The following is a 24837-nucleotide window of genomic DNA, read 5'->3' on the forward strand; positions in this document are numbered from 1 at the left end:
TCAGAGTAACATAGGCTGCATAAAATGACAGTATGAAAACCTAAACAAATATTCATGCTAAGCTTACAGTATATTTCTTCACACAGTGTTTACAAATGGAGGTTGAACATTTCCATTACATCATCACTGGGTCACATTTGTAAATGTCTTCATAACCTATCAAATGCCCAAACAAACAGAAACAAAGTCAAGTGAAATGCATTTAACACGATCTTACACCTGCTTTACAAAACTCTTATTAATGCTTAAAAAATGTCATTCAATTTTGAAATCCACTTTAACATCTGTACAAAAAAAATGTTAAAATCATGAAAAATAAGGAGAAAAAATAAGAATCTCGCAACAGCCTTTCTGGCACTTAGATGCCAAAGATTAAAAAATTGCCATCAAAACAATTCTGGACAAAAAGTGGAGATCATACTAACATGGTACTGCTTTACTGCACTTGTCCCCTTTTGCCACAAACAACATGTATATAAAAAGTGCTACTGACAGCTGGTGGGGAGGAGGGACTAAGTTACAGATTGAGGATTGGCTGAACGAGGGTGGGGGGCTCATCATCTTTCCGTACTCGTGTAGCCGTTCTTGCCCGCATGCAGCCTGTGTATGTTTAGTCACTGACAGGAGACGTGGTGTAAAGGAAGTGGGTGGATGAAGGGTTTTCCCTAAGAGACGCTGGAGCAGCGGATGCTGGGGGAGCCCATTTGTGTGAGCACCTTGTCGAGCCACTGCAGGGGGCCGTTCAGGTGCAGCTCGATCCAGCAGGGGGTGCTGGTCACCGTCTGTCGCCTGGGAGAGACACAGGAGAGCAGAAACAGATGTTAGGTACACAGCTGTTTAGAGCAGGACTCATGTGAGTAAACTTGTGAGTCTGGTTTCAGAAAAGTTAAACTACTCTGCTTTCAATTTAGCCCCCTTGTAAGGCAGACGCAAGAAGCTGGCCTCAACAAAGAAAACACAAAAACTCTCAGTGAGTTCCACTTTTAACATGTCTTAATGCCAGTTAGGACATCATTTAAGATCAGTTTAATCTCAAATAAGCGTAATAATAAAGTGTAAACTGAACTGAAAAATCAGCCCTCTCTTTTCTATACATGAAAGACCTGATCTATATTTCATGTCTACAATCATTTTGTTTCATATGGGTCTATTTTATTTATTCAACCTCTTGATCTCGATATCCTTCATACAAAAAGACTTACTACTTTTCCCAGAGAGAAGAGGAGAGGCAGAAGGGTTCGAAATAATATAATGTATGAGTGTAAGTGGAGTTGAGTGACAGCTCTTATGTGTAAAGTGCCTGGTGAAAGACGGACATCAGCTGCAGAAAACACTGCAGACACTGTATTACAAAAATGCAGTTAGTACGTGCTTTAAAAAGAGGGGTTAGATTTCCAAAAAGATTCTGGTTTCAGTGTGCCTCACCCAGTGAGAATCGTAGTTTTTGCCTCTGTGCTCTGCCACTGACTCCTTTGTGTTGTGCTTTTTTCCCCTGACAATTCACATTTGACACTACAGAGTTGTGTGGAGTGATGTGTGGACATGGCAGCAGGTTTAAAGGAAAAGATCTCTCAGTCAATGGCAACAACAACAGCAGGCAAAATGTATCCTGCATGTTGTCATCCATCTAATTTATGCATTGGCAAGCCAGATGAACAGAGACACAGCTGCATGATTCCCTCTGGTTTCTGTGGTTTGTTTCATGAGTACTTGAAATAACCTTCTGTCTGAAAAAGAATTAGATGCAACAATCTTTCATTCATCTTTATATTTACCTGTTTAGATTTCTATTTTTTTGTGAATTAAAAGAGAATATGTAAAAGGGACAAAGGAGTTAAAAAACAAAACAAAACAGCTACACACCTACAGTCAGCGTGGGAAAAGACAGAGAGGGTGAGGTGTGGGTGGAGGTAAAGAAGAAGGAGGGCCTGGAGGGTCCAGAATCCTGTTTTTAAGTGTCTCCACATGTCAGCATTTGGTCTGGACAGGACTGGTGAGCAGCTCACAGCACAAAGGTTTCCCCCTAGAGGAAACCTCCCGGGCAGAGCAAACTTTCAACCAATCATCTGCTCCCTGTTTCTTCTGTCTCCTCCTGTCTTATTATCAGTGAGACTGTGTGGAAAACAGGGAGGGGTGGAAGAGGGAAAGTCTGACATCTCTTTTTGACACAGCACATGTGTGTTTGTTTAAAAATAGTCTGGCGTGCCAACTGGGGCCTTTTTCTATTGATGAGGCCTTGGCGACGTCATACACCGGATTCACCAGAGTGTGTGCAGATGCCTGGGAGCGGAGGTGGCTGGATTGTGGGATGTGATTCACATTCTGTTTGTTTCTATTGTCTGCGTTTACACAAGGGCTTGCTAAGGACGCTTATAATGTCGCTGACAAGTTGGTTGTGGGTTTTGTCGTCTGCTAGATTTATCATCATCTGTTAGGCCGTTTAGGAAATGAGCGAGTGGTTGTCATTAACCCAAAGCTGATCTGTGAGTGCAGTTTACCTGTACTCGGCTCCCCAGCCCTTAACGAAGCTCATGCGGATGGTGCACATCCTGGTGAGCTGGTACACGGCCTCAAACCCCTGGTTGACTGACTGGGCCAGCAGGGCAGCAAACTCCTGGTTATTGAAGATCTTCAGGTTACATCCTGGAGGGAACAACCAAAAGTCAGGTCACAATCATTGTGTCACTGTATTTAGAGATGTACATAAGACTGGGAACATCTTTTTGGGAGGTTTGGCTCAAAGGCCTTTGGGAGTACTACTGCATATGTGAGAAATCACATCTGAAGGAGGTGTGTGTTTATCAGCGACATCCACTGCTGCAATTCTATATTCCTGCCCTAAAGACTACACTCAGCTGACAACTTCATACTGGACTTTTTTTCACGAACACACGGGAAAAGATACATTCAGGCATCTGCAAACCAATTTTGTTTTTGAATATGTTTGCCTCTGCCTTTATGGTAAATGCCTGCATTTATATAGCACTTTAAATTCATAGACACAGAGCTGACAAAAGGAGCTGGGGATCAAACCGCCAACCCTGTGATTAGTGGACGACCCACTCTACCCCCTGAGCCACAGCTACTCTCCATTTCCCGTTTTGACTTTCGATTTTTTTCTTTCTTTTTACCTCCCTCACTCCTCGTCTCTCCATTTCTCTCGCTCTCTATTCTGTCCTCTCTCCCTATTTGTACGTCTCTGTCCCCGACTTTCTCTCTTTGTCTCCGTCGGCTTGACACACACCTGGAGGGATCTTGCAGACTGTGGCAGGGTGCCAGCCGTAGCGTTGGTTACAGTTGGGGCTCTGGACAAAGATGGCGCTGTCGCTGAGACACTCAGCAAACACTTCTCCTCCGATGTAATACAGCCGCACACCACGACCTTGAAGAAAACAGAGACAGAACAACAAACTCTTCAGATAAAACTAAATGCCAGAAATTACAAATGTAGAGGAATGCCTTATTTGGTATAAAAAAGCAGTGTCGTGATTATAAATGAATTATCATATGTGCAGAGCAGTTCTAAATGGAGTCTTACCAATATGTCTGCGTGTTAACTCCACAGCTGCGTTGCGGTTGACGTTGGACAACAGGCCCAGGCAGAAACGCTCTGAGTTGGACGGGTCCGTGAAGCCATCCACTGTCAGCGAGGGCTGTGAGGCGTGGAAGGTCTCTCCTACTCGCTGGTTCAACTCGTAGTAAGAAATAGAGCACCAGAAGGCCGGCTCGCAGTATGTCACTGGCTGAAGGTCTGACACAGAGAGAAAGATGCAGTTGAGTAAATAGAGAATTGAGTACAATACTGTAGCTGTGAATAAATGTGAGGATGGATGAAATGCTTATAATACAGGAGTAAACATACAGTAACTGCAGACAGGAGTCAAGGTTAGAGGGATAAGAAGTGGGTGCAAATCAGAGATATAATGGTCAGAAAACAGAATAGATGGGAGAGAAAACGGTAATGCAGCAAGTAAGAGAGCAAAATGGGTGAAGTGTGGGGAGAAAAGGGGCTGAGGTGGATGTAGAGGGGGAAGAAAAACTCTACCAAAGTAAACATTAGGACCGAGCTTGCGTCACAAAATGTCAAACCCATACGTCGTTTCCCAGAAGCTTTTACCAGACAAAATGTGGAAACTCAACCCTCACTGGTGGGACGCTTGAGCCAAAACGGTCAAATTACAGGCTTATCCATGATCATTTTCAGTAACTTCAACTGGTTCTGGTAATTTGCTCTTTTTTCCCCTCAACATGACCACTCTCTAACAACTTCAACATTTTGTCCTTGGCTTTGAAGTCCAGAACAGAGCTGGACAGCACTGCCAAATGAAGCTGGTGTGATTTTGTTATTTCACCAGTAGCTTTCCTGGCCAAGCCCCCTGGCGTTTTTCCATCCTGATAGAATAAACGTAGGATATTGTCATTGATGTTAGTGTGGGCTGAATGGTATCTTGGCCTGTTCAACAGCTCACATGGTGCAGGGAAGACAAAGGCTTCTTTCATCACCTGGTTTCCTCTTACAAAAATGGAGTTAAATCAAACAGGGAATTCCCACTGGGGAGATACACTATTGAAACATTTGTCTGTAAGTGAAGGCAGACAGACAGAAAAGTACACAAACACACACCCACACAAACACACACTCACACACACACACACACACACACACACACACACAGTCCTTACCTAAGTTGCTGTGTGTGGGTGAAACGGGGTTAGGAGACAGGTTTGGGGAGCTTGTGTCCATGCTGTGGGTCATTTGGTGATCGCTGGTCTCTCCATCCTCACTGAGGTAGCCTGGTGGTGGCGTTTCTGAGACACACAAAGACACACACACACACACACACACACACACACACACACACACAGACGACAACTCATCACATTTGTGGCAACGTTCTTGAAGATAGATCAGGAGGAAATCTCTGCTGTATACGTTTAGTAGCTGATTGAAACACGACACAGGAAGAGAAAACAAATCTTTACAGTTAATTTCAAATACATCACATTTTCTCACTTGCTCACCTGTTTGTCTCGGTTTCTCTCATTAACTTGTTCTTTTTTTAAACTACTATGACATTAAATGAAAATCTCCTCCCTAAAAGAAACATGTGGTCACGTTTCATAAAAACATCATATCACTGTACATCTGCTCTGTAATATTGAAGCCATGTCGGATAACAATTGTTGACCCATTCAGATCGACTGCAAACATGTCTCACTGTGTCAGTCTGAAAGGTGCACTTAGCTCTAAGAACCACCACCATTTTCTGAATTTTGACAATACGTAGGGCACAAAGAGCTTTGAGCAATAAAGTGACTAAACAGAAACGTCAACAATGTAATGCTTTCCCTGACCTATGCATATGTATAATGTTTGTCAGCTTGACACTGGGATGCTGTGGATAATCGGACTTGGTATACAAGATTCACATACCAGTCTTGGGTATGAAAGGGGTATCTGAGTGTAAGTCATGTAAGGAAGCATGTTGGTACCTGGTATGTAGTTGCTCTGGGGCTCAATGCCAGCAGGGAAATTGGTGTTTTCAGGGATTGAATGGCTGTAGTCATCCAGAGGTGGGAACTCACTGGGGATTTCTGTGTGTCTGGGCACCAGCACAGGTGGGAGTACTGTATAATGGACATAAAGACACACACACACACACACACACAACAAGTAGTTTCTTAGACACTAGCAATAGTGATTTGTTTCATGTCTGGATAAAATAAATAAATATATTTGTAACACAATTTAATAACTAAACAATAAAGTTATGCAATAGAACAATAAAATATGACAAAGATATGTGCAATAAATCACAGGAAAAATATTGGATAAGCCCTCTAGATAAAAACAAGCCTATAAAAGTGTGCCTTGGAAAAAAGACGTATCGTTCCGCAGAAAAGGGCCCTGACAGCAAAGTGAAAAAAACGTGAAATAAATCTGGACAAACTGTAAAACTTCTTGGAAAGTTTTACTTTCCAAATCTTAACATCTGAAGAAGAGATAAACACGCTCCAAGCTGGAGTACCTGGCGTCTCTACTCTCTGGTAGTGGTACGGGTTGACACACACTTCATCCTTCTTCGTGTGGAAGGCATACTCGCACAGCTCCACCGCCCGCAGCTCATGGTGGGACTGCAGGTCGGGCCAGCGCCACAGACGGCAGTAGATGACGTGGGGCAGACCTTTTCTGTGGGAGACCTGCAGACGGCCATCCAGAGACCTGCAGAGGGGAGGAGAGAGGTTTGTCAAAGGATGTTTTTAACAGTTATTGATTGTAATTCTCTCAGGTGTTTTGGTTTGTTGTTACTGCCTGTGGCTTTAATATCAACATGTTATGTCACATTGAGGGTCTATGGCCAAAATGTTGAGTCTCTACTAAACTCAGTGCTGACATTGTATGTGGGAATACAACCTTTTCTTTCACAGTTTAGACCAATTAAATCATTTTTAAATTGGTCATATTAGAATTCAGCATACACAATTCAGTCCTCCAACATATCTCCAACACTAGGTGTGGTGTTTACTATTGTTGTTAAGACTGGGCTCTGACACTACCTCCGACTGACGAGAGTCCCAGATGTGTGTGCACTGGCTCTGAGGTCATGTCTAATAATAAACAACCCAAAATTACATTACAGTATGTATCACAGGAACTTCATTGTGTTGTGCAACATCTGCACTCATCTGCTATACAATACTGTTGGCAGGAGGATGATTTAGGCTGCCAGATAGTAATGAGCGGTAGTTTGACGCTGCAGATTGTCATAATGGGGATGCAGCCTGTAATCTCTGAGCACAATGACCCATGAAAGAGAGAAAAAAAAACCCATGCTCATCGTCTTATGCAAGAGGCAACAACCCCATATGTCCCTTCCATCTCTCTGTCTCACCCACTCACTCTCACACACAAATACAGAGTAAGGGTCAAAGGGAGTAAGCTAAAGCCTTTTAGAAGGACAAATGTCTGTCCCCAAATAAAAACAAGGCTGTACACGGTCCAACTACTGAGAGCTCAGTAGTGCCCCATCTGGGTCAACCATTGTACATCCAGCAAGCAGAGAATGGGGTTTTAATTTTTCATGGCAAAAGCCTTCATTCACTGCCTCTGTACTTTAAAAGGGGCTGGGGATTGTGTGTGTGTGTTGGAGGGAGGGGGGAGGGTGTCTTGAATTTGTAAATGGTGTCTGAGTACTTTGTGTGCACTCAAGCATACAGAGCCGTACAGTTGAAGAAGCACACTGTCACAGTAAACAAAAAAACAGTCGGACGAAATGACAGGACAGCAAAAAGAAACACTCATGACGATTTGTTGCTATGGTGACATCTTATTGTTTACAAAGAATGCAATAAAACATATTTCGCCAGAAGTAGCTGCAGAGTGAGCTCTCTTTGCTTTCACGCTGCCCAGGGTGAGTCTGAGTGAGATGGAGGCAGCGGCCCGTTCTGGTGAATTTACAGCTAACCGCAACTTAATATGATATAGGCTCTGGCTTTTGTTTGATATTTAGATTCGGCAAAAAACGTTGTTGCACATTTCCGATCCGCTGTTAGCGTAGTTAGCACACAGCTCGGAGGGCTAACTTGGCTGGTTTACTATATTACTGAACGTCGGTGTCACCCTGAACGTCCCGCCGAACCCCATTCAAAAATCTGGCAGTTCAATAAAGCGTTGCTTAATAGTCTGTATGGGGAAAAAAAGGAACAAATAGTCGAATATTCGTATTGAACAGCCACAAAATTCTGAGTCGGGTACAGCCCTAGTGGTTTGCAGCCTGAATCCATGTGAATGCAGCAAAAGAGCTGGTGTGTTAATGCCTAGCTGATGCCTCACCACAAATCTGCATCCAAAAGCCTAATAAGAGACCAAATCTTGTAAGAACATGTCGATATGATTGAGTCCCTTTATAGGCATCTACTGAATTTAGTTGCCGATATTTTTCACGGTTTGTAAAAAAGCAGCCATTTCTGGGGGCGTTTCACCTGAGCAGTTCAGTAGCCACCATTAGAGAACTGAAAGTTAATAGCAGAGCTGTCCTCAACCATGAAATGCCTACTCAATCAATAACACATAAAACAGCAAGTTTCTTCTTCATACATGTCACAAAAACAGAAATGGTGTCTTGCTCGTTGTACAATCTGATTATTATGTATTAAAGCTTGACCTTAGCAATAAGTCATCTTTCAGAGTGATTCACAGCAACATCAAGCAGGTTATCACTGCTGACACGTCAAAAAGGAAAGTGAGCAACATAATATGATTCATAATAATAATAATAATAATAATAATAAACATACTACATCATGACTAAGAGCGTAACAAAGTAATATGGCTAGAGATGGCTCATGATAACAAAGGCAACATAGACAAAAGTGTCTGATCAAAGAACTCCCAGACTTCAGGCTACTTCAGGCTTTTAAATCATGGACAAACAGCAGCGCTCTGCCCACTACTCAGCTTTTGATCTTCGTGTTGAGAGAAAACATTCAACAATACTGAGAGATTTGGCTGCTTCAAAAAGTGATGATCTGGATGTTTGCACAGAGTAGACAAATAAACAGGAACACCTTGAGTTATCATGCAATCAAGTACAAACTACTGCAATATATAATCTTTGTAAATCATTATCTTGTGATAATGTTCATTTTGTCAACATTTCTTAAGTTGCGTTGTAGCTTGTAGTGATGTTAAGTTAACATTTTGCATTTATGTCTTTCAGTTGGTGTCGTTAGTGTCACTGTTCCTCTTTTTCATTTCAGTTTTCCTGTTTGGCATATATTGTCATGATTTATTGAAGCTGTTTCCCCTCACCACGTTGCATAGTTTTGCTCTGTTTGTGACTGATGCTACAGCAACTCAGGCCTTTTGGTACCTCTGTAAGTTGCCTCAAACGTCACTTATTAAAGCTAATTAAAGCTAATTCACATCTAACTCACTGACTCACTTTGCAGCCCTGTTTTACAAGGGTTGACCAAAATAAAAGACATGAAGACAGTTAGTAGCTTTGAAGTAACTAGATTGCAGCTACAAAAGTGGATCATAGGACATTTTACCAAAATCCATGATGACACGAGGGAAGCACATGAAAAGATCATTTGCGAAGTGGAAAAGTGATCACATGTAGACACTCAACACGGACTGAAGGAAGATAATAATATAGTATAATAACAGCGCAAACTGTGCAATCAAAAACAACCATACAGTTGGAACACCACCTCTCTGACAGTGCATTATAATCCTCAAAGAGGTGGTATTTAATGCAGGGTTATTGTGATCATACTGTAGGGTGTTCCCTTGCTCTTCTGGAGCAGAAAAGGTTAAAAAAGGAAAAAGAAGACACCCTTTTTCACATGTGCTAAATGGTCAGACGGCGCTGATCTGATGTCAGTGGTATGTGTGTTAGGTCCCTGCTGCCGAGTGGGTGTTTGGTGGGGCTAGACTCTGCGTGGGCTGAGACAGACGTACACAAACTGCTGTGGCATTACTGGATATTTGGTGTCCTACAGTAGGTAGTGTCCCTCTCGTTGTCCCCTCGGTTTTTTAAAGAAAACAGTTACAGTAAAGGTATGATATGAGTCACACTAATAAGTTCAGTAGCTGAACTGCACATGTGCAACACAACAGAGGACCTACACTGAATTCAATGAAACAATGAATATGACTTCATATAGCAGTGATCACCAATCCTCACGCAGACAGCCATGTTGGGAACACAAATGCGACAAGTTATATCCCCCACTTGGCCTTTATTAATTATTCAAAGTTAATGGAGATTCAAATCAAGTCAAGTATTTAACACTGTATACATGCAGTACAATGTCGCAGTGGGGTTTGTAAATGCACAAAAAACTACACTGTGTAAACCAGCCAAAAATCTCCACGAAGACAAGAAAAAAGTACCCCAAAACCTAGGGAATATGGGAACAAAATGGCAGACATTTGGGCAGAGGTTGATTATCTAGAGATTATCTATTATTTAGTGAGTGGAGGTTTAGGATTAAAATCTCCAACCAACCACTCGACTGAGCCTCACGTTTAAACATGTTGGATTTCTGTGACAGGAGCCTCGACACATCTTAAGTTTTAACTGACTTGATGTGTGATGCAGAGTGTTTTCAGTTAGGTTTTAAAACTAGTTTGTCTCAAAGGTCACCTGTGGTGTTTTCTTGTTGACAAACAAAATATTTCCATTCTGTATTTCTTAGCAAAACAAATTGTGTATATCCTTGAGGCCTAACAAACATGTTGAGTGCATTTCCTTCCTCATAAAACATTTAGAAAAGCCAATTTTTAATATTTTGAATAGTTAATTAGGGCTATAACGAATTATTATTTTCATTAAAAGATTCTGCTGTTCTTTCTCAATTAATCAATTAATCATTTGGTTAGTAAAATATCAGAAAATGGAGATAAATGCCCGTCACAATTTCCGAGGGAACCCCTTGTAAAAACTCCACAGCGCTACTAGTGGTAATTCAGTTAGTAATAAAAATAAATAATATACTCTAAAGCATATTACAGAGGCCATGCCAGTTTACTCTCTTATATGGTAGTTTTATTTTAATCCGTTTACCTACAGAAAAAAAAGAAAAGAAAAACAAATGGCAACAGTCAAAACATGTACCCATGAAACATATAGACAGGTCCAGACACACACAATACCCTTCTCAATGTGAATTACTCACTTTATTGAAGGGATTTATGACGACACCCTGAATGAGACTTTAATGAGAAACTCCCTGACAGTAAAAAACACTCCTGCACCGCCATCAAGCCTCAGCCTGTTGTTTAGAGGAAGAGCCAGTAGCACTGTCCAAACAGTCAGATCCTGCAAAACACTTTAAAATGATTTGGAGCTCAGAGGGCTTCAGCTATGTAACAGGGGGAGGCAGAAGGGGGGAGAATCATGACCCCAAATTCCCTGCTGTGTGTGTGTGTGTGTTTCAGACAGAAGATTTGAAGGACATGGGTGGGATCTGAATGCTTCCAAGAATTCAGGCCAACAGTTTTCAACCTCCAGCTCCTCCCTACAGCACCAGAAAACTGGTCAACACACAGACTGATTTATTTACAGATAAAGTCACGACTCACCCTGAGAAATTAGATGGATACAGATGGCAAAGAAATAGCTTTATTTTATTTGCAATACTGACTGCATACTGAATACTGTGAAAATAAATAATTAAACAAATTTGGCTTTCAAAAAAGTAAAAAAAAGTACAACCTCAAAATTAATAGTGTACAGTTTGAGGCTGGAGAAAGTCAACTTCAGCATGTGTAGCATGTGTGAGTATATCCAGTAGTGTACTATGTGGTATAAGGACTGCTACTAACTAAGGATCAATCAGCCGATTATTTTCTCAGTTCATCAATTATTTGTTTTTTTTCAAAACAAATAATTGTTTTCTCTTCAAATGTCTTCTTTTGTCAGGACACCTGTCCAAAACCAAACGATATTCAGTTTGCAGTGATTTAAAACAGAGAAATTAGATTAATTATTCAATTAAATGATGAATTGTTTGGTCCATAAAATGTCAGAAAAGTATAAAATGTAGTGTCACGTAAGACAAATAAAAGCAGCAAACTATCAAGAGTCTAGGACTGAGGAACATTTGGCATTTTTGCTTGAAAACTTTGATTAATTATCAAAATTGCCAATTATTTTTCTGTCAGCAGAGTGATAGACTAATCGTTTCAGCATTAGTTAATGCAGACAAACATTTTCGAGTTTACTGCGAGGGCCAAAAACCTGAAAAGGTCAATCAAACGAAAAACGTCAATGCAAGCAGAACTGCACTAGCAATGACCTGATGCCACAGAATAAATAACATGAAGAAGCCTCCAAACCTCCCTCCACTTCTGCAGGCCTGCATTGATTTTTATTTCCATCTGTAAGGACAACGTGTCAGGCTAGTTCAATGTTCTAGTGTGAGTTTCAGGTCATCTTTATTCCCTTTCTGATTGACAACAAGACCCAAAGCGCAAAGATTTCTCTGTCAAGAGACGGTCAGAGAGAAATTGATGTCGAAAAATGAAAGGGACAAATTGGTATAGATTTTTTGCCAAAGGCTAAATTGTGTCAACATTATTGTGTTCCATGACCCGAAGCTGAGGCTGAACCTGACCTTTACACCCAACCAGCTCTGTTTGTGTGTGAATGGTAGGGAGTGCAATCTGTGCACACACACGCACACACACACACACACACACACACACACACACACACACACACACACAAAGGTATGAGCGAGAGTGAGATAAAATAACTACACTTCCAAGGGATTCACACATTTAGTAATCATTGTGTCAAGGGGTGTTCGAATGGAAAAGGATGTGAAGATTGTGATTGTGAAGAGGAGTAGATACACACGTTTTAGATGTATGTGTGTGTGTGTGTGTGTGTGTGTGTGTGTGTGTGTGTGTGTGTTTGGCTGACTCATAAAACAGACTCAGACAGAGCAGATTGAGCTTCACTGAGCTGGGGAGGAGGAGAGGGGGGAAAACAAACACTCTGAGGCATTCCCAGTTACGCTCAGAGACACAAACATATACACTGTGTGTGTGTTCAGGCTGGCGATGGTCCGAGCAGTGCTGAACCAACACACACAAACACACACACACACACTCTCTCGCTGTGGGCTCAGACCTTTTGACATGGCCTTTTTACAACTCTGTGCCAAGCTTCAAACTCAAATAAAAGTCTAAGCGGACTAAAAAGATGCCAGCAAACACTGCATCAAACATCAGAGATGGTCCATCCAGTGTTGGTCATTAGGCTGCAATATATAAACTTATATAATATAAACTTTATTTAATTGAATTAAAATATGATTTTGGACATTTTAAGTGCCTGCAAGTGCATGTAAACATCAGGACCTCCAGTCACAATCTGTCCAATAAGTGCATGGCGGGGGGAGGACAAAGTGGGATAAAGAAAGGAGGGTGGTGCTGGACAATGGGGCTGACAGACTGTCTCAACAGCTCAGGGCAGCTCAGAGTGTCTGTGACCGGGCCCCTAAAAACCCCCCTTCCCTCTCCTCCGTCTGTCCCACTGTCCCACTATCCCGACCGCCCTGCCTCCGTCCAAGTACTGAGTGAGGGGCAAGGGAGGTGGGGGTGTAGGGCTGAAATGGCCTTTGTGCCTTTCATAAAGTCTGTGGCCGGTCTGTCCAGCCACGACCAACAGGGCTGCAGTCCAATGACATTTAGCAGAGCTGTCTTCCAATAACAACGTGTGAAGACACAAATCATTCACTAATTCTGGAGGAAGGGCTGCATCAAAGTTTTGGTTTTGAAACCTGACACACGGCTACTTCACCGATCTGTGAAGTTCAATGCGTTTCAGGAATTAGTTTGCAATGAAGTGTTGGAGAATTCATTTTCCCTCAAACTCCTTCATGCCCTTCTACTGCAGCTATCCCCTTTTCATACAGGACACCTGTGTCTCGCGCAGATGTGCACTGACCCTTCAATTCTGTCACTGATGTGGGTTTAATCCATGTCTGAATTAACAAATGTGTTCAGACCAAAAACAGCCAAGTATTAAAACAATACAAGGGGCTGTATTGATGGTGGGGACAAGTTGTTTCAGATACCAGTGAAACAATTAAATAATCCAGAAAAGCCAGATTAGTGAGTTAGTGAGTTTTAAAGTCTATCAGAAAGTTTATAATAGTATGAGGCAGGATTTTACAACATCCTACATCTACAACCATTTCATTTACAATAAATAACATTTGTTTTTGGCCAATCCAACAATGGATGGATGGATGTTTTAGGCGCCCCATCACAATGATGCAAAAATCCTGCAAATCAAATATTCCTAAATGTCTTCTTAAAATATCACAACCAGAAACATTAAAGAGATACCTTTCTTAGCAGAAAGTCTGGTTGACAATTTTCATCATCTCACTTTATATATTCTCAAGTCATCCAACTCTACTTAAAACTATGTCTTGGGGTTGCATTGCATTCTGGTATAGCACATCAGTGGAAAATTGATTAATTAATGAATCTCTTCTGGTGCAAAACCGTAAGACTAAAAAGTAATTTCAGACATTTTTCAAGCAAAAACTCCAACACTGTCCTCAAAATATGTGGATTTGCAGGGTTTTTTTGTCTTATGTGATATTTAACTGAATATCTTTCAGGCTTTGGACAAAATTAAGACTTTTTATAGACCAAACAATCAAACGATTACTTGAGAAAACAATGGAAAAGGCTAATCAATAACGAAAACAATAATTTGTTGCAGTCCTGGAAAGACATCCTGGTCTTTCAGGTGGTAAAACATTAGTTTTATTTTCACATGGACCTTTTCTCAAAAAAACCCAAACATCTTTTGTTTCCTATTTAGATGTTCTGGTTTACTGAGATATTTCATCATTGTGGGCCAACAGCGATCAACTTGATCACAAAAACAAAAAGTTCAAAGTGCACAAATCTCGGCTTGTAAGTACATTCCAGCGTTGGTGCAGCTCACACAGAGGAACATATTCCACACACACACCTCCCACTCTCTCTGGAAAAGCCATCAGACTTCTCTTTTTCTTACAAAAGAAGAGGGAGGGGGGGTGAAGGAGGAGAACCAAGAATAGAGTGTGAGAGAAAAGCAACTCTGACTGTGGCCCACAGGTGATATCATAGGGCTGGAGTGTGCTGGGACCAGTGAAGGAGGGCCTAATGTGAAATGAGAAACCAGCAGCAGACAGGCGACCGGCAAGGCTAGACGACAAATAACATAGTCTGGACTCTGGGGGGACGATAGAGGACTGGGAACCATTCGTTTTACTGCTAATAGTCAATGAGCTGAGCAGCCTGTCTCTCTCTTTATGAATCAAAATGATGAATGACTGAAAATATTCCAGATGCAAGTCATCAATACTTTTTCCTCCACAGTCCACAGTCTCCTACAGTAGGGCAGAGCGCAGACAGGTCTACTAGTCCAGTGAAATTAATTACTTTTAAACAGACGTACCATCCGCCACCTGGGTATGAAATCCCACAAAGTGAAATTTCTACAATCAAAACAACCTACATGTTTGCAGTATGTTTGAGAGTTGAGTGTGATTTGATAAACAGCTGATATTAACAAATTACAGCTATTACTTACCATGTAAGTACAAATTTTGGCACATTTGTTAAGGTTTCTCCATGCTTGATAATCAACCACTCCTGTGAATACTAAGACCACTATTGTTGACAGATCAACAAAAAATAATATTATTATGCTGCCTCAGTTTTCCCATTCTTATTATTACTTTTATTGGGCGAGCATACAAGTTTCTCTCAACTGCAGTCAGTAAACAATATTTGTCTCCATTTTCTAAACTGCTTATTCAGTATTGTGGGGGTCTGGAGCCTATCCCAGCATGCACTGGGAGCGAGGCAGGGTATGTCCAGGACTTTTATCGGGTATCGTTTGAAATTGTTTGATCCTTGTACTGATTTGAATTGAATCCACAAAAGCTTTTATTCATTTAACAAAAGAAGCCAAGTTCTCAAATGTTAAATGTTGCTAAACATAAGCGGCCATACAAGAAACTAAAAAAGCCTTTAAATTGCAAGACTTGGATTTAAACCAGGAACTATCTGATCAAAGAACAAGTAAACAAGATTACAAATCTAATAACGAACTGATAACTGGACCTACATCGGACAGGTCAACAGTCTATTACTGGGCTAACACGTATAGACAAACACATCCGCCGTCACATTCTCACCTTACGAACAACTTTGAGTCTCCAATTCACCTAACCTGCATGTTTCTGGACTGTGAGAGGAAACCGGAGCACCCAGGGTTCCCAGCAGTCCATCCAAAATAAGGCACTAGCAAATATCACTACTACGTCACAGCCTAGAAGTTGGCCCATTGGAAGAATGCAATGTATGCAAATGTACATTACAACAGTTAAATACTACACAAATCAGGACAAACTCGGTTACTGAGGTTACTGAGATCTGGATTCGGATCCACGGTCTTGTGTGTTGCTATATTTGGTGTCCTTAACGGTAAAGTGTCTGGGGAACTTGAGTTTCTGGTTCCTCTACTTTGGCTGAAGCGGTGCTCTCATTTTAAGAGTAGATTCAAGGATGAATATTCATGATCATACATAAATGATCAACAGATGATGCCCTTTTTAGTCCTGGACCTTTTTGGTATCTTTAGTGGTGGACGCTGCTTATCTCAAACAATACCTGCCAACTTTTACCAACCTTCTCAGCCATGTATCGCTCTCTTTCTGTATTTTAAGACTTTCACTTGTACTTGTGGCTTAAAAGTAATATCCCTCTCTCCTTTTAAACCCCTGCTCCTTCGTGTCCTGTTGTTTTCCCACACATATCCAGCTGTAGACCAGCACCGGTAGCAGCAGCAGCGGTGGTGGTGGTAGTGGCCAGTGGAGCACAAAGGCAGGCTTGTTGTCTGGTGAATGTGTCTGTGTGCGTGTGACTGACTGTGTGTGTGTGTGTGTGTGTGTGTGTGTTTGTGCGACATGCACGCGCACTCCCCCGCAGATAGTGAGAAGGAAGGCCAGGGCCAAGTCGAGGCAGAGCTGTCTCTCTAACCCCCTCCACCCCTAATGCAAGCCGAAAACCAAACAGCAGCCCACGCCCTCCTCAAGGCCCCGGCAGGCAGAGAGAGCATTCCTCTAAGCTGACTAACCACACACACACACACACACACACACACACACACACACGTATGATGACATAAAATCCATTTGATATTAGTTTCACTAATCCCCTTAGTGAAGCGGCCTGAAAGCAGTAATCACATCAAGTACATAATGACAATATGGCTTTCATATAGAAAACAACATGGTAAAAAAATCTGAATCAAAAGCTTCCAACATTAAACTACATGACATTTCATTTGAGCTGCAATGATTACTTGATCATGACACACACACACACACACACACACACACACAGCTTCTTAAGGAGGATTTGCTGCTTTTCTTTGTCGTTTATGACAGTAAAAGAAGAGTCTTTCGGTTTTGGACTGTTGATTGGACAAAAGAAGCAATTTGAAGGCTGTGATGAGCATTTTTCACAATTTTTTGACATTTTATAGACTAAAAGATCAATCGTGACAATAATCGGGAGATTAATCGATAATGAAAATAATCGTTGGTCGCAGCCCTAAATTTCATGTAGTTCAATGTGATTCAATGTGATTTCAATTAAAACCATTCCAACAATTGTCAATACACTATTTCATACCTCATCACCAAGTTTTTATATATAACATAACAGTTCATTCATTTAAACATCAGGAATAGATACATGTCATAATATCACATTATTATAATACCATTACTATATGATACAATTCAATTACATTATTACTCAGCAGTAGCAGCCAGGTGAGCTTTGACTCATTCTGGTTTTTCTAGGTCAAAACTCTTTGGTTACAACAAGGTAAACACCATAACACAGGCACTGCAGTCTTCACACACACACACACACACACACACAAACACACTTGGTGCACGTATCTGTCCTCTTGGCCCACAGCAGTATCCCCTTTCTGTCAAGCAAATCAAACAACGACTGCTGAACCCGACTGTGGAGGGAAACTTCTTACCATCATTAGAGCAGCCAACCACACACAGACAGACACCACACATAACCTCTCTGTGACCTGCCTTGTATCACGTCCGTGTCGAACAATGCTGTCTCCGATGAGTCAGGTGTGATACTTGACATGAAAGCTACCTAAGTGAGCGGGAGACAGTGTGTGTGTGTGTGTGTGTGTGTGTGTGTGTGTGTGAAAAGGAGATGGTAGACTTTTGACAACGCTGAAGCATAATTAAGATAACGGTGAGAGAAAACAACAAAGAGATCTTCCAATATGACACTGTATTGATTCTTAAGGTGCCAGTTAAAGTATTTTGATTATGCCATTTTAATCAATTTTAATTGCTGGACTTTTCAGTGCAATGTTCAATTATTTCAAGTAAGTTGTCAGAAAATTAATCAACAACCTTTTTGACAATCGATTAATACTTTAAATGCAAGAATTTGTTGCTTTTCCATGTCCTAACTTTGAAGCAATTTAAAAATCTTTGTGTTTTGGTCTCTTTTTTTGGGGGGGACAAAATAAGATGTTTGATGAGATCAACTTGGACTATAATAAATTGTGATGTGCAGTTTTCACTGTTTTCTGGCATTTATATAGACCACACAATTAATTAATTGAGAAAATAATTAGCAGAGTCATAGATTATGAAAATAAACTTTCGAATAGAATTTATAAGACTGTGTCAACAGTATACTGGCTATGTCAACTACATGCTCGGTGCATTATAACAATGAGTGATTTGCCATGACAGCTTTTAAAATCAAGCTCTGGTTCAACTTGAAATCCCCTGCAATCCAAAATTGAGCCCAAACCTGGATTTAACCTGAGCAGGTGTTACTTAAAGTAAAATCTTTGTGGGTGTATAATCATCACCCTCCGTGTTTGGCTTTGCTTCACAAACAAATACCAAATTCATTCACATTTCTTGTCTCAGCATTTCACTTGCGGCGTCAACAGCACGCATCAAATATGATGACAATTAATTCAAGTGACATAATAACAATATAATAATCACTAGGAAGCACAAACAAGCATCAACACATACATACACGCACAAAAACTATTCAGACAAACAGCTGTACTATGCTAAATGACAGGATGTGTAGGACGGCTGTGCATAATGTATGTACAGTATGTGTGTGCGACATTCAAGCAGGTAGAGTATGAAGCAGTGCGACTGTACATAATATCTTGTAGACACGGTAGCTGCAGTGTGTGCGTCTGTGTGTATTTGATGTAATCTGTCATCCAGACACATGCAGACACACTCGTTTTGATGTTGAACTGCTGTCTGGATGGAAAACAAACTAGTTCTATCTCAGCTATTAGCGAAGTCAAGCGAGTTTCTTTTTTTGCATGCCAACCACACAAACCACAGTCTCCCTCTGATAAGCCTGAGAATCCAAAACACTGGCTCTTGCCAAATATTATGTCTCCTTCTCTTCCTTCATCTAAACCCTTGGCTTTCTGGTTTACCTTTCTCTTTCCCCTTTCTCATCTCTGTTGCTTTCCCTTTTTTTAATCTGTTTCTTCTGTCTGTCTATTTATGTCATCCTCCCTTATTAAAGCACGCTCTCCCTCTGCGATGACAGGCCTTCCCCTCCAGCACCAGACACAACACTGGGAATCCCCACCTCCTCTTTATCGCTCTGTATTCTCTTTTTATCTCTTGCACACACTTTCCCTCATCCTACCTTTGTCCCTCTCTCAGAGCCCTTAACACTACAGCATTAACCTGGCTGATAAAAACTTGCACTTGTGTGTTGGTGTTAAGGCATCATTTGGTCAGGGTCTAATCCCAACCAGGTTTTATTGTAAGTGGTGTGAAATGGTGACCATAAGTTTCTATAATTAAATGATTACCACAAGGCTACTATGAGATTGCTAAAGTAAATCTATTTTTAGCTCTTTCAGTCGTGAACTGTGCTGTTCTGGATCACAAAGACACCTCTACATGATTGTGGCTCACCATTTTTAGCATTAAATTCTTCATGGGCCGACTAAATCAACAAAAGAAATCCTCCATGAATCTCAACAACCCTGTTAAGCTCTGACATGTTTGGAAACACAGTTGTGGGCCCGGGTCTTGTCCTGTGAATGGCAACGTTTGTATGTGAAAAGGATTACGGTCTCTCTGTCCTACTCTGCTTCCTCCCTTCTCTCATATCTTTGTCATGGATGCAATCCCTCTCATTCTTAGTCCATATTCTTTCTTGTTTTATCACATCTTTTATTTCTGTGCTCTGTTCTCCTTCACTCCCTCCTTCCTGCCCTGACATGCAGCAGTGTGAATCAGACTGCAGTATGGCTGCCAGGAGGGATGTGTGTGGACAAGACGAAAGCACTCCCCAGCACTGGCCCAAACTCAGAGTTAGTTATGGTGGGAAGGAGTGAGGAATCCACTCCCCCGGGCTCTGTGAAAAGACATAACACACTAATACACGCAACACACACCTTGGACAATTTCTTTCAAAATACCACAGGTGTTCACCCACTAAACTGCTTCTGGATTCCCTCATTAGCTGACTGCTCTGTAAGCTCCAACCCAATTAACTCTTAAACCACTGTTAGACATAGAACCTGTAACATTAAAGTGCTTGCTCATGATGGGAACTGTTGGGTCTCTGTAATAACATTAAGAGTCGGTCTATACCTGCTCTATTTGTAAAGTGTCATGAGATGGCTTTTGTTGTGATTTGGCGCTATATAAATAAAATTGAATTGAATTAATGGGTTTATCTTTCTGTTAAGGACTGTTTGTCTTCCATACACACCGTAGTTCTCCGTTTAAACATGACAGGACCGTTACAGATGAGCACACAATGTCTGTGTAATAATTTCCATCTAGCACGCAAGACTAGACAAACACTACTTGTGATTAGTTTGCACAACATGAGTGCCAAATTGATTTGATATCCTGATATCCTATTGATTTCCAGGATATGAATCAACAACAACTTTAAGAATCGGTTATTTAGGTCACTTCAGCAAAAATGCCAAACACTTATTGGTTCTAGCTTCTCAAATGTGAAAGTTTTCTGCTTTTATTTGTTTTATGTCATTATAAAATGAAAATATTTGGGTATGGACTGTTGGTTGAACAAAACAAACAATTTTAAGGCATCCCCTCAGGCTCTGGGAACTTACAATGTGCATTTTTCACTATTTTCTGACATTTTATAGGCTTAATTATAAGTATTTACAGAAAACAGTGAACGTCTGCAAGAGGTTTTACACAAGTCTGCTTTAGTGGTCTGCCTGCTAATTACAATAAGCATAATGCTTGCTGAGGATTCATATTAATATTGCTATTCCTTATTACATCAGAAATTAATAGCCTACAGTTTTTCAGTGAAGATGCATGTCTGCAATAACACAAAGCTAGTGTCAGGGTTTAAGTGGCAGCCAAGTAGCGCTGTGATGCACTTGACTAATTAACTGTGCCTCTGACTATGATCAGTCTCCTTTGGGTAAACATTTAAGTTTGTTTGTAAATGTAAACTTAAGTAGAGAGGTCTGTGTGTCAGAAGTGTATGCAATCAATTTAACAGACCTCATATTAGATGTTGAGGAAGTGTTGAGAAATTTAGAAACTTGCAGTATGCCACAGTTGCACCACCAGTAACGGCTGGCGTACGGTACATAACAACACTGAGAGTCAAATAAATATATATATTACAGTAGGAAGTTGATCAGTACTTGACTGAACAGTTAACACAACTGATACATGATGCCGGAAGGATGACATTGAACGTTAGTGCATCCCAAAACAGTCACAAATCCCTTTTGCAAGAATAAAACCGTGTCCTGATCTGACACCGCTATGGTTAAGGCTTGGGCAGGTTTAGGCACAAAAAGGACTTGGTTGGGGTTAGGGAAAGGTCATGGTTTGGGTTAAAATAACTCACTGGTTAACCATTGTGGTTTGGGTTAAAATAACTACCTCCTTAAGGTTAGGGGACCTTCATTGTCTTGGTTAAAGTTGGGGAACAGTCATGGCCATAGCTAAAATGAACTAACATGGACTGTCGGTAGGCAACAGGAACCAAATAGCAACCAACCAACCAACCTGACCTCCTCCCTCTAATCCTGACTTTGTAGCTGTTTCCTAGACGAACAAGAGTCACGATTCCTATGACCACTGGAGGGCTTTGTCACTTCAATGTAAGAATGTTTAGTTATTGGGCAGCTACAGTACAACCACCTGAGATGTTTACCAACCCCCAGGTATAACTGAAACAGACTTGGCTTCTGTTTATAAATGTACCAAGAGTCTCCTTAAACAACACAAGGAAAGTCATTTGTTAGTCATCCTTTCACGTTCAAGCAGCTCAGGCTACCACACTTCACATCCACCCTCAGCCATCGGAAACTGGTACACTTTCATGGCTTGACGCACTTTACACACCAATGTTTGTGACTAACCCAAAGTTTACAGCTCATAGGAAGAGAGGATTTTAAAAGGAGAAATGGGGAGAAAAAGAGGGAGGGAGGGTAGGCCAATACCACAATTGCTCGTTGTTGAGTGACTAAGGCTTGAACTTGGAAATAAACTTTGGCATTCACTTCGCTTATTGCTCCTCAAAAAAGTAAAAACAAAACCACAGTGACCTAAACGTCAAGTCAAGCAGTAGCCCTGCCCAAGTGATAGACAAAACCTGATGTACTGTAAAAGCCGCTGTGGGTATGCAGGTCAAAGTGACTATGACTAATGCTTTTTTTTAATGGGACGTGGGCTTTATCTCCAGTGTAAACATATGGGGACATACACACACACCACCCACATTAACCACCCCCACATCACCAAAATAGCTATGTCTCGACCAAACTCACCCAGTTGTGATACCGTGGCTTCTAATCAGAGACTATCGTGTTATAAAATCAGACAGCTGGCTTCTAAAAACCTAATTTTTACCACCTGACAAGCTGAACAGTTGTGTGGCAGGTCTGACACACAAAACTTACATGACAAAACCTATAAACATCATTCACTTTGTTTGACATGACTGGAAAACATTCAGCTTCTGGTATTTGGCCCTCCAATGAGTAAATCATCTGTTTTCCTCTTTTTCAAGCAATAATCCTACCTTAAATTACCTCAACAGATACCTGATCTGCTATCCCACCACCGGATACAACTATTGACTCAATCAATGCACAGTGCCTGCTTCCTTCAGCACTCAGCATCACGGCAAATCTTCATCAAGAGGGGTAGCTATGAGCCTCATCAGGGAGTTTATGTGTCAGAGAGATAGGAGCTGACCTCCCCATGGACAGGCCTGAACACGCAGGCAGCTGCTGTCAGCGAGCCAGAACGTAGGGGAATTAATAGAAACAGCAGCTCTCCAGGGACACTGTTAGTCCACACTGACAGCCAGCTCTGATCTGGGGTCATCTTAATGCACTCTGCCTCTTCCCCTCTGCATTAGTGGTGGGAAATATGAAACCTGGATCACGGCAAACGTTATTCAACTTTCCGGGTAGGCTTAACTCTGAGCGCTGGCCCAGGTCTGTGCAAGCTGTGATATGCACACTTGTGGCAATCAAGAATGTGGGAGTGCCCTGCGTGGGGGTTCAATTTTCATCTGACACACAGTATGCTATTAAATCTAAATTGCCCACACATGCAAGTGAGATTTTGTGGACACAAGCAAAAGCTGGAGGCCTTTATTTGTTACTTACAACTTGCAAAAATACACTGTTGCCAGTTAATGAGTTACACCTGACTGAAAGTTTAATATGACAACCATGCAATAAATCCTACTTTCATAAAGGTTATAATGTTCACTTTGTTGAAACTGTTATACAGAGGTGTTGATTCAACTTCTTTGTCATTTTGGAGGCTGTTGAATTCTTTTGCACTATAGTGTGAGGTCTTTCAATTATTTAGACTACCCTCATTTAGGGCAGCAACTAATGATTGTTTTCATTACTGATTAATCAGCCAGTTATTTTCCATTTAATAGATTAATTAAAGCCCCAGGACAATCCCACATGATGTTTAGTTTACTATTATACATGGCAAAGAAAAGCATCAAAACCTCTGCTGAAACCAGTATACAGTACATGTGATGCACAAAATTTAGCTAAGTGAACTAAAAAAAACTGGCAACTGGGTGTATGTAACAGGTTATGTCCTCTTATATACTTAGACATGCACTTATTCTTATCCTTACCCTTCCTTATTCCACATCACTCCTGCTAATATGATGAGACACATTTTAGGAACTGGGATGAATTAAGACTTTTGGAGGACTGTGTTTACAAACAGCACCTCACAACCTGTCTCATCCTTTCATCAAGGGAGGAAAGTGACTGCTTATAACGAAGTTTATAAATGCCTTCGTTGATTATTTGCTGTAAATAAGGTGTTGATAAATAAATGGCTGTATAGAAGCAGTGAAAGGAGAGCCACCGCGCCTACGCACTACCACTAACCCACAGCGCTAGAAAGCCTCCCAGATTAAGGCCAAGTTATATAACTTGGACTCCATTTGTGCTTTTGCATTGCATGTGCGCTGCTGGCTAGTCAATGCACACACTATGCCCCCTCTCCGACAAAATGACTCCAGTTAAATATCAATTTTGTAAGAAAGAAAACTGCTAAAAAAGCTGCTTCAGTGACTCAGTCCACTTGCAGTAAAGTGTGCATATGTGATGGCATGGCAGCTAACTGAGATGTTTGAGCGATGGTTTGCTAGCTTTCATTATGGACCAGTGTTAGCTCGTATAAGCATAACATTAGCCGCCGTGTTACTGTATAATAAACGTAAAGGAAAGCAAGAGTTTGAAAGAGTTGACGCGAGACAGGAAGTGGAAATGTCAACTTCTCGGTCAAGTTAAGGATGCCGTACATGTGTAAGGTGAGCATGCTACAGTTAGCAATCACTAGGATACAGTTTGCTGTAACAAAGCTGTAATTAATTAAACGTCTGTTTAAAAGAAAACAGAGCAGCGTCCACCTCAGCTAACTAACTAGCTAGGATGCTGGTGTCACGGTCACCATCAACACAACTCTCCTTACCTTGGTATAGTGATGCATTTTGTGTTGATATTCTGGGTGGTGATGGCTTTCTCCAGTTCGTCCAGTTGTCCCGTCTTCTTCAGCTTCTTCACCAGACTTTTCACCGCCTTTTCACACCACTTCTCCTCCTGGCCGTTCTGCTCTCCCTTCTTCCAGCCCAAAAGTCTTTTGACAATGGGGGGAGTGAAAGGCAAAATTGACATCTTGAGTTCAGTTTAAGTCCTTCCA

At 41.2% G+C, this 24837-nt stretch overlaps 1 protein-coding gene across 3 annotated transcripts; it reads right to left on the bottom strand.

The window, feature by feature from the left end:
- Nucleotides 1–353: 353 nt before the first annotated feature.
- smad3a (SMAD family member 3a) lies at nucleotides 354–24837 on the bottom strand. 3 transcript variants are annotated; one of them, XM_070906484.1, is made up of 8 exons: nucleotides 24610–24837; nucleotides 6030–6223; nucleotides 5494–5628; nucleotides 4684–4809; nucleotides 3539–3751; nucleotides 3245–3382; nucleotides 2499–2643; nucleotides 354–789 (listed from the first exon to the last, which is right to left on the bottom strand). In XM_070906484.1, exons 1-8 carry the CDS (start codon nucleotides 24810–24812, stop codon nucleotides 666–668), a joined length of 1278 nt encoding a protein of 425 aa, XP_070762585.1. In that variant the 5' UTR covers nucleotides 24813–24837; the 3' UTR covers nucleotides 354–665. The 3 variants fall into 3 exon arrangements, with proteins under 3 accessions (XP_070762585.1, XP_070763337.1, XP_070764133.1); XM_070907236.1 differs by lacking the exon at nucleotides 5494–5628; XM_070908032.1 differs by lacking the exon at nucleotides 3245–3382.

This window comes from Enoplosus armatus, chromosome 1, assembly GCF_043641665.1.
Source record: "Enoplosus armatus isolate fEnoArm2 chromosome 1, fEnoArm2.hap1, whole genome shotgun sequence".
Taxonomy (NCBI): Eukaryota; Metazoa; Chordata; class Actinopteri; order Centrarchiformes; family Enoplosidae; genus Enoplosus; species Enoplosus armatus.

Bases quoted from the DNA above. Each gene is read 5' to 3' on its own strand.
- smad3a (XM_070906484.1), bottom strand. From the start codon at position 24,812: ATGTCAATTTTGCCTTTCACTCCCCCCATTGTCAAAAGACTTTTGGGC. The intron at 3,752-4,683 runs GTAAGGACTGTG...TCTCTGTGTCAG, and splicing joins ACCCACACACAGCAACTTAG to ACCTTCAGCCAGTGACATAC. The intron at 3,383-3,538 runs GTAAGACTCCAT...GTTTTCTTCAAG, and splicing joins GTTAACACGCAGACATATTG to GTCGTGGTGTGCGGCTGTAT.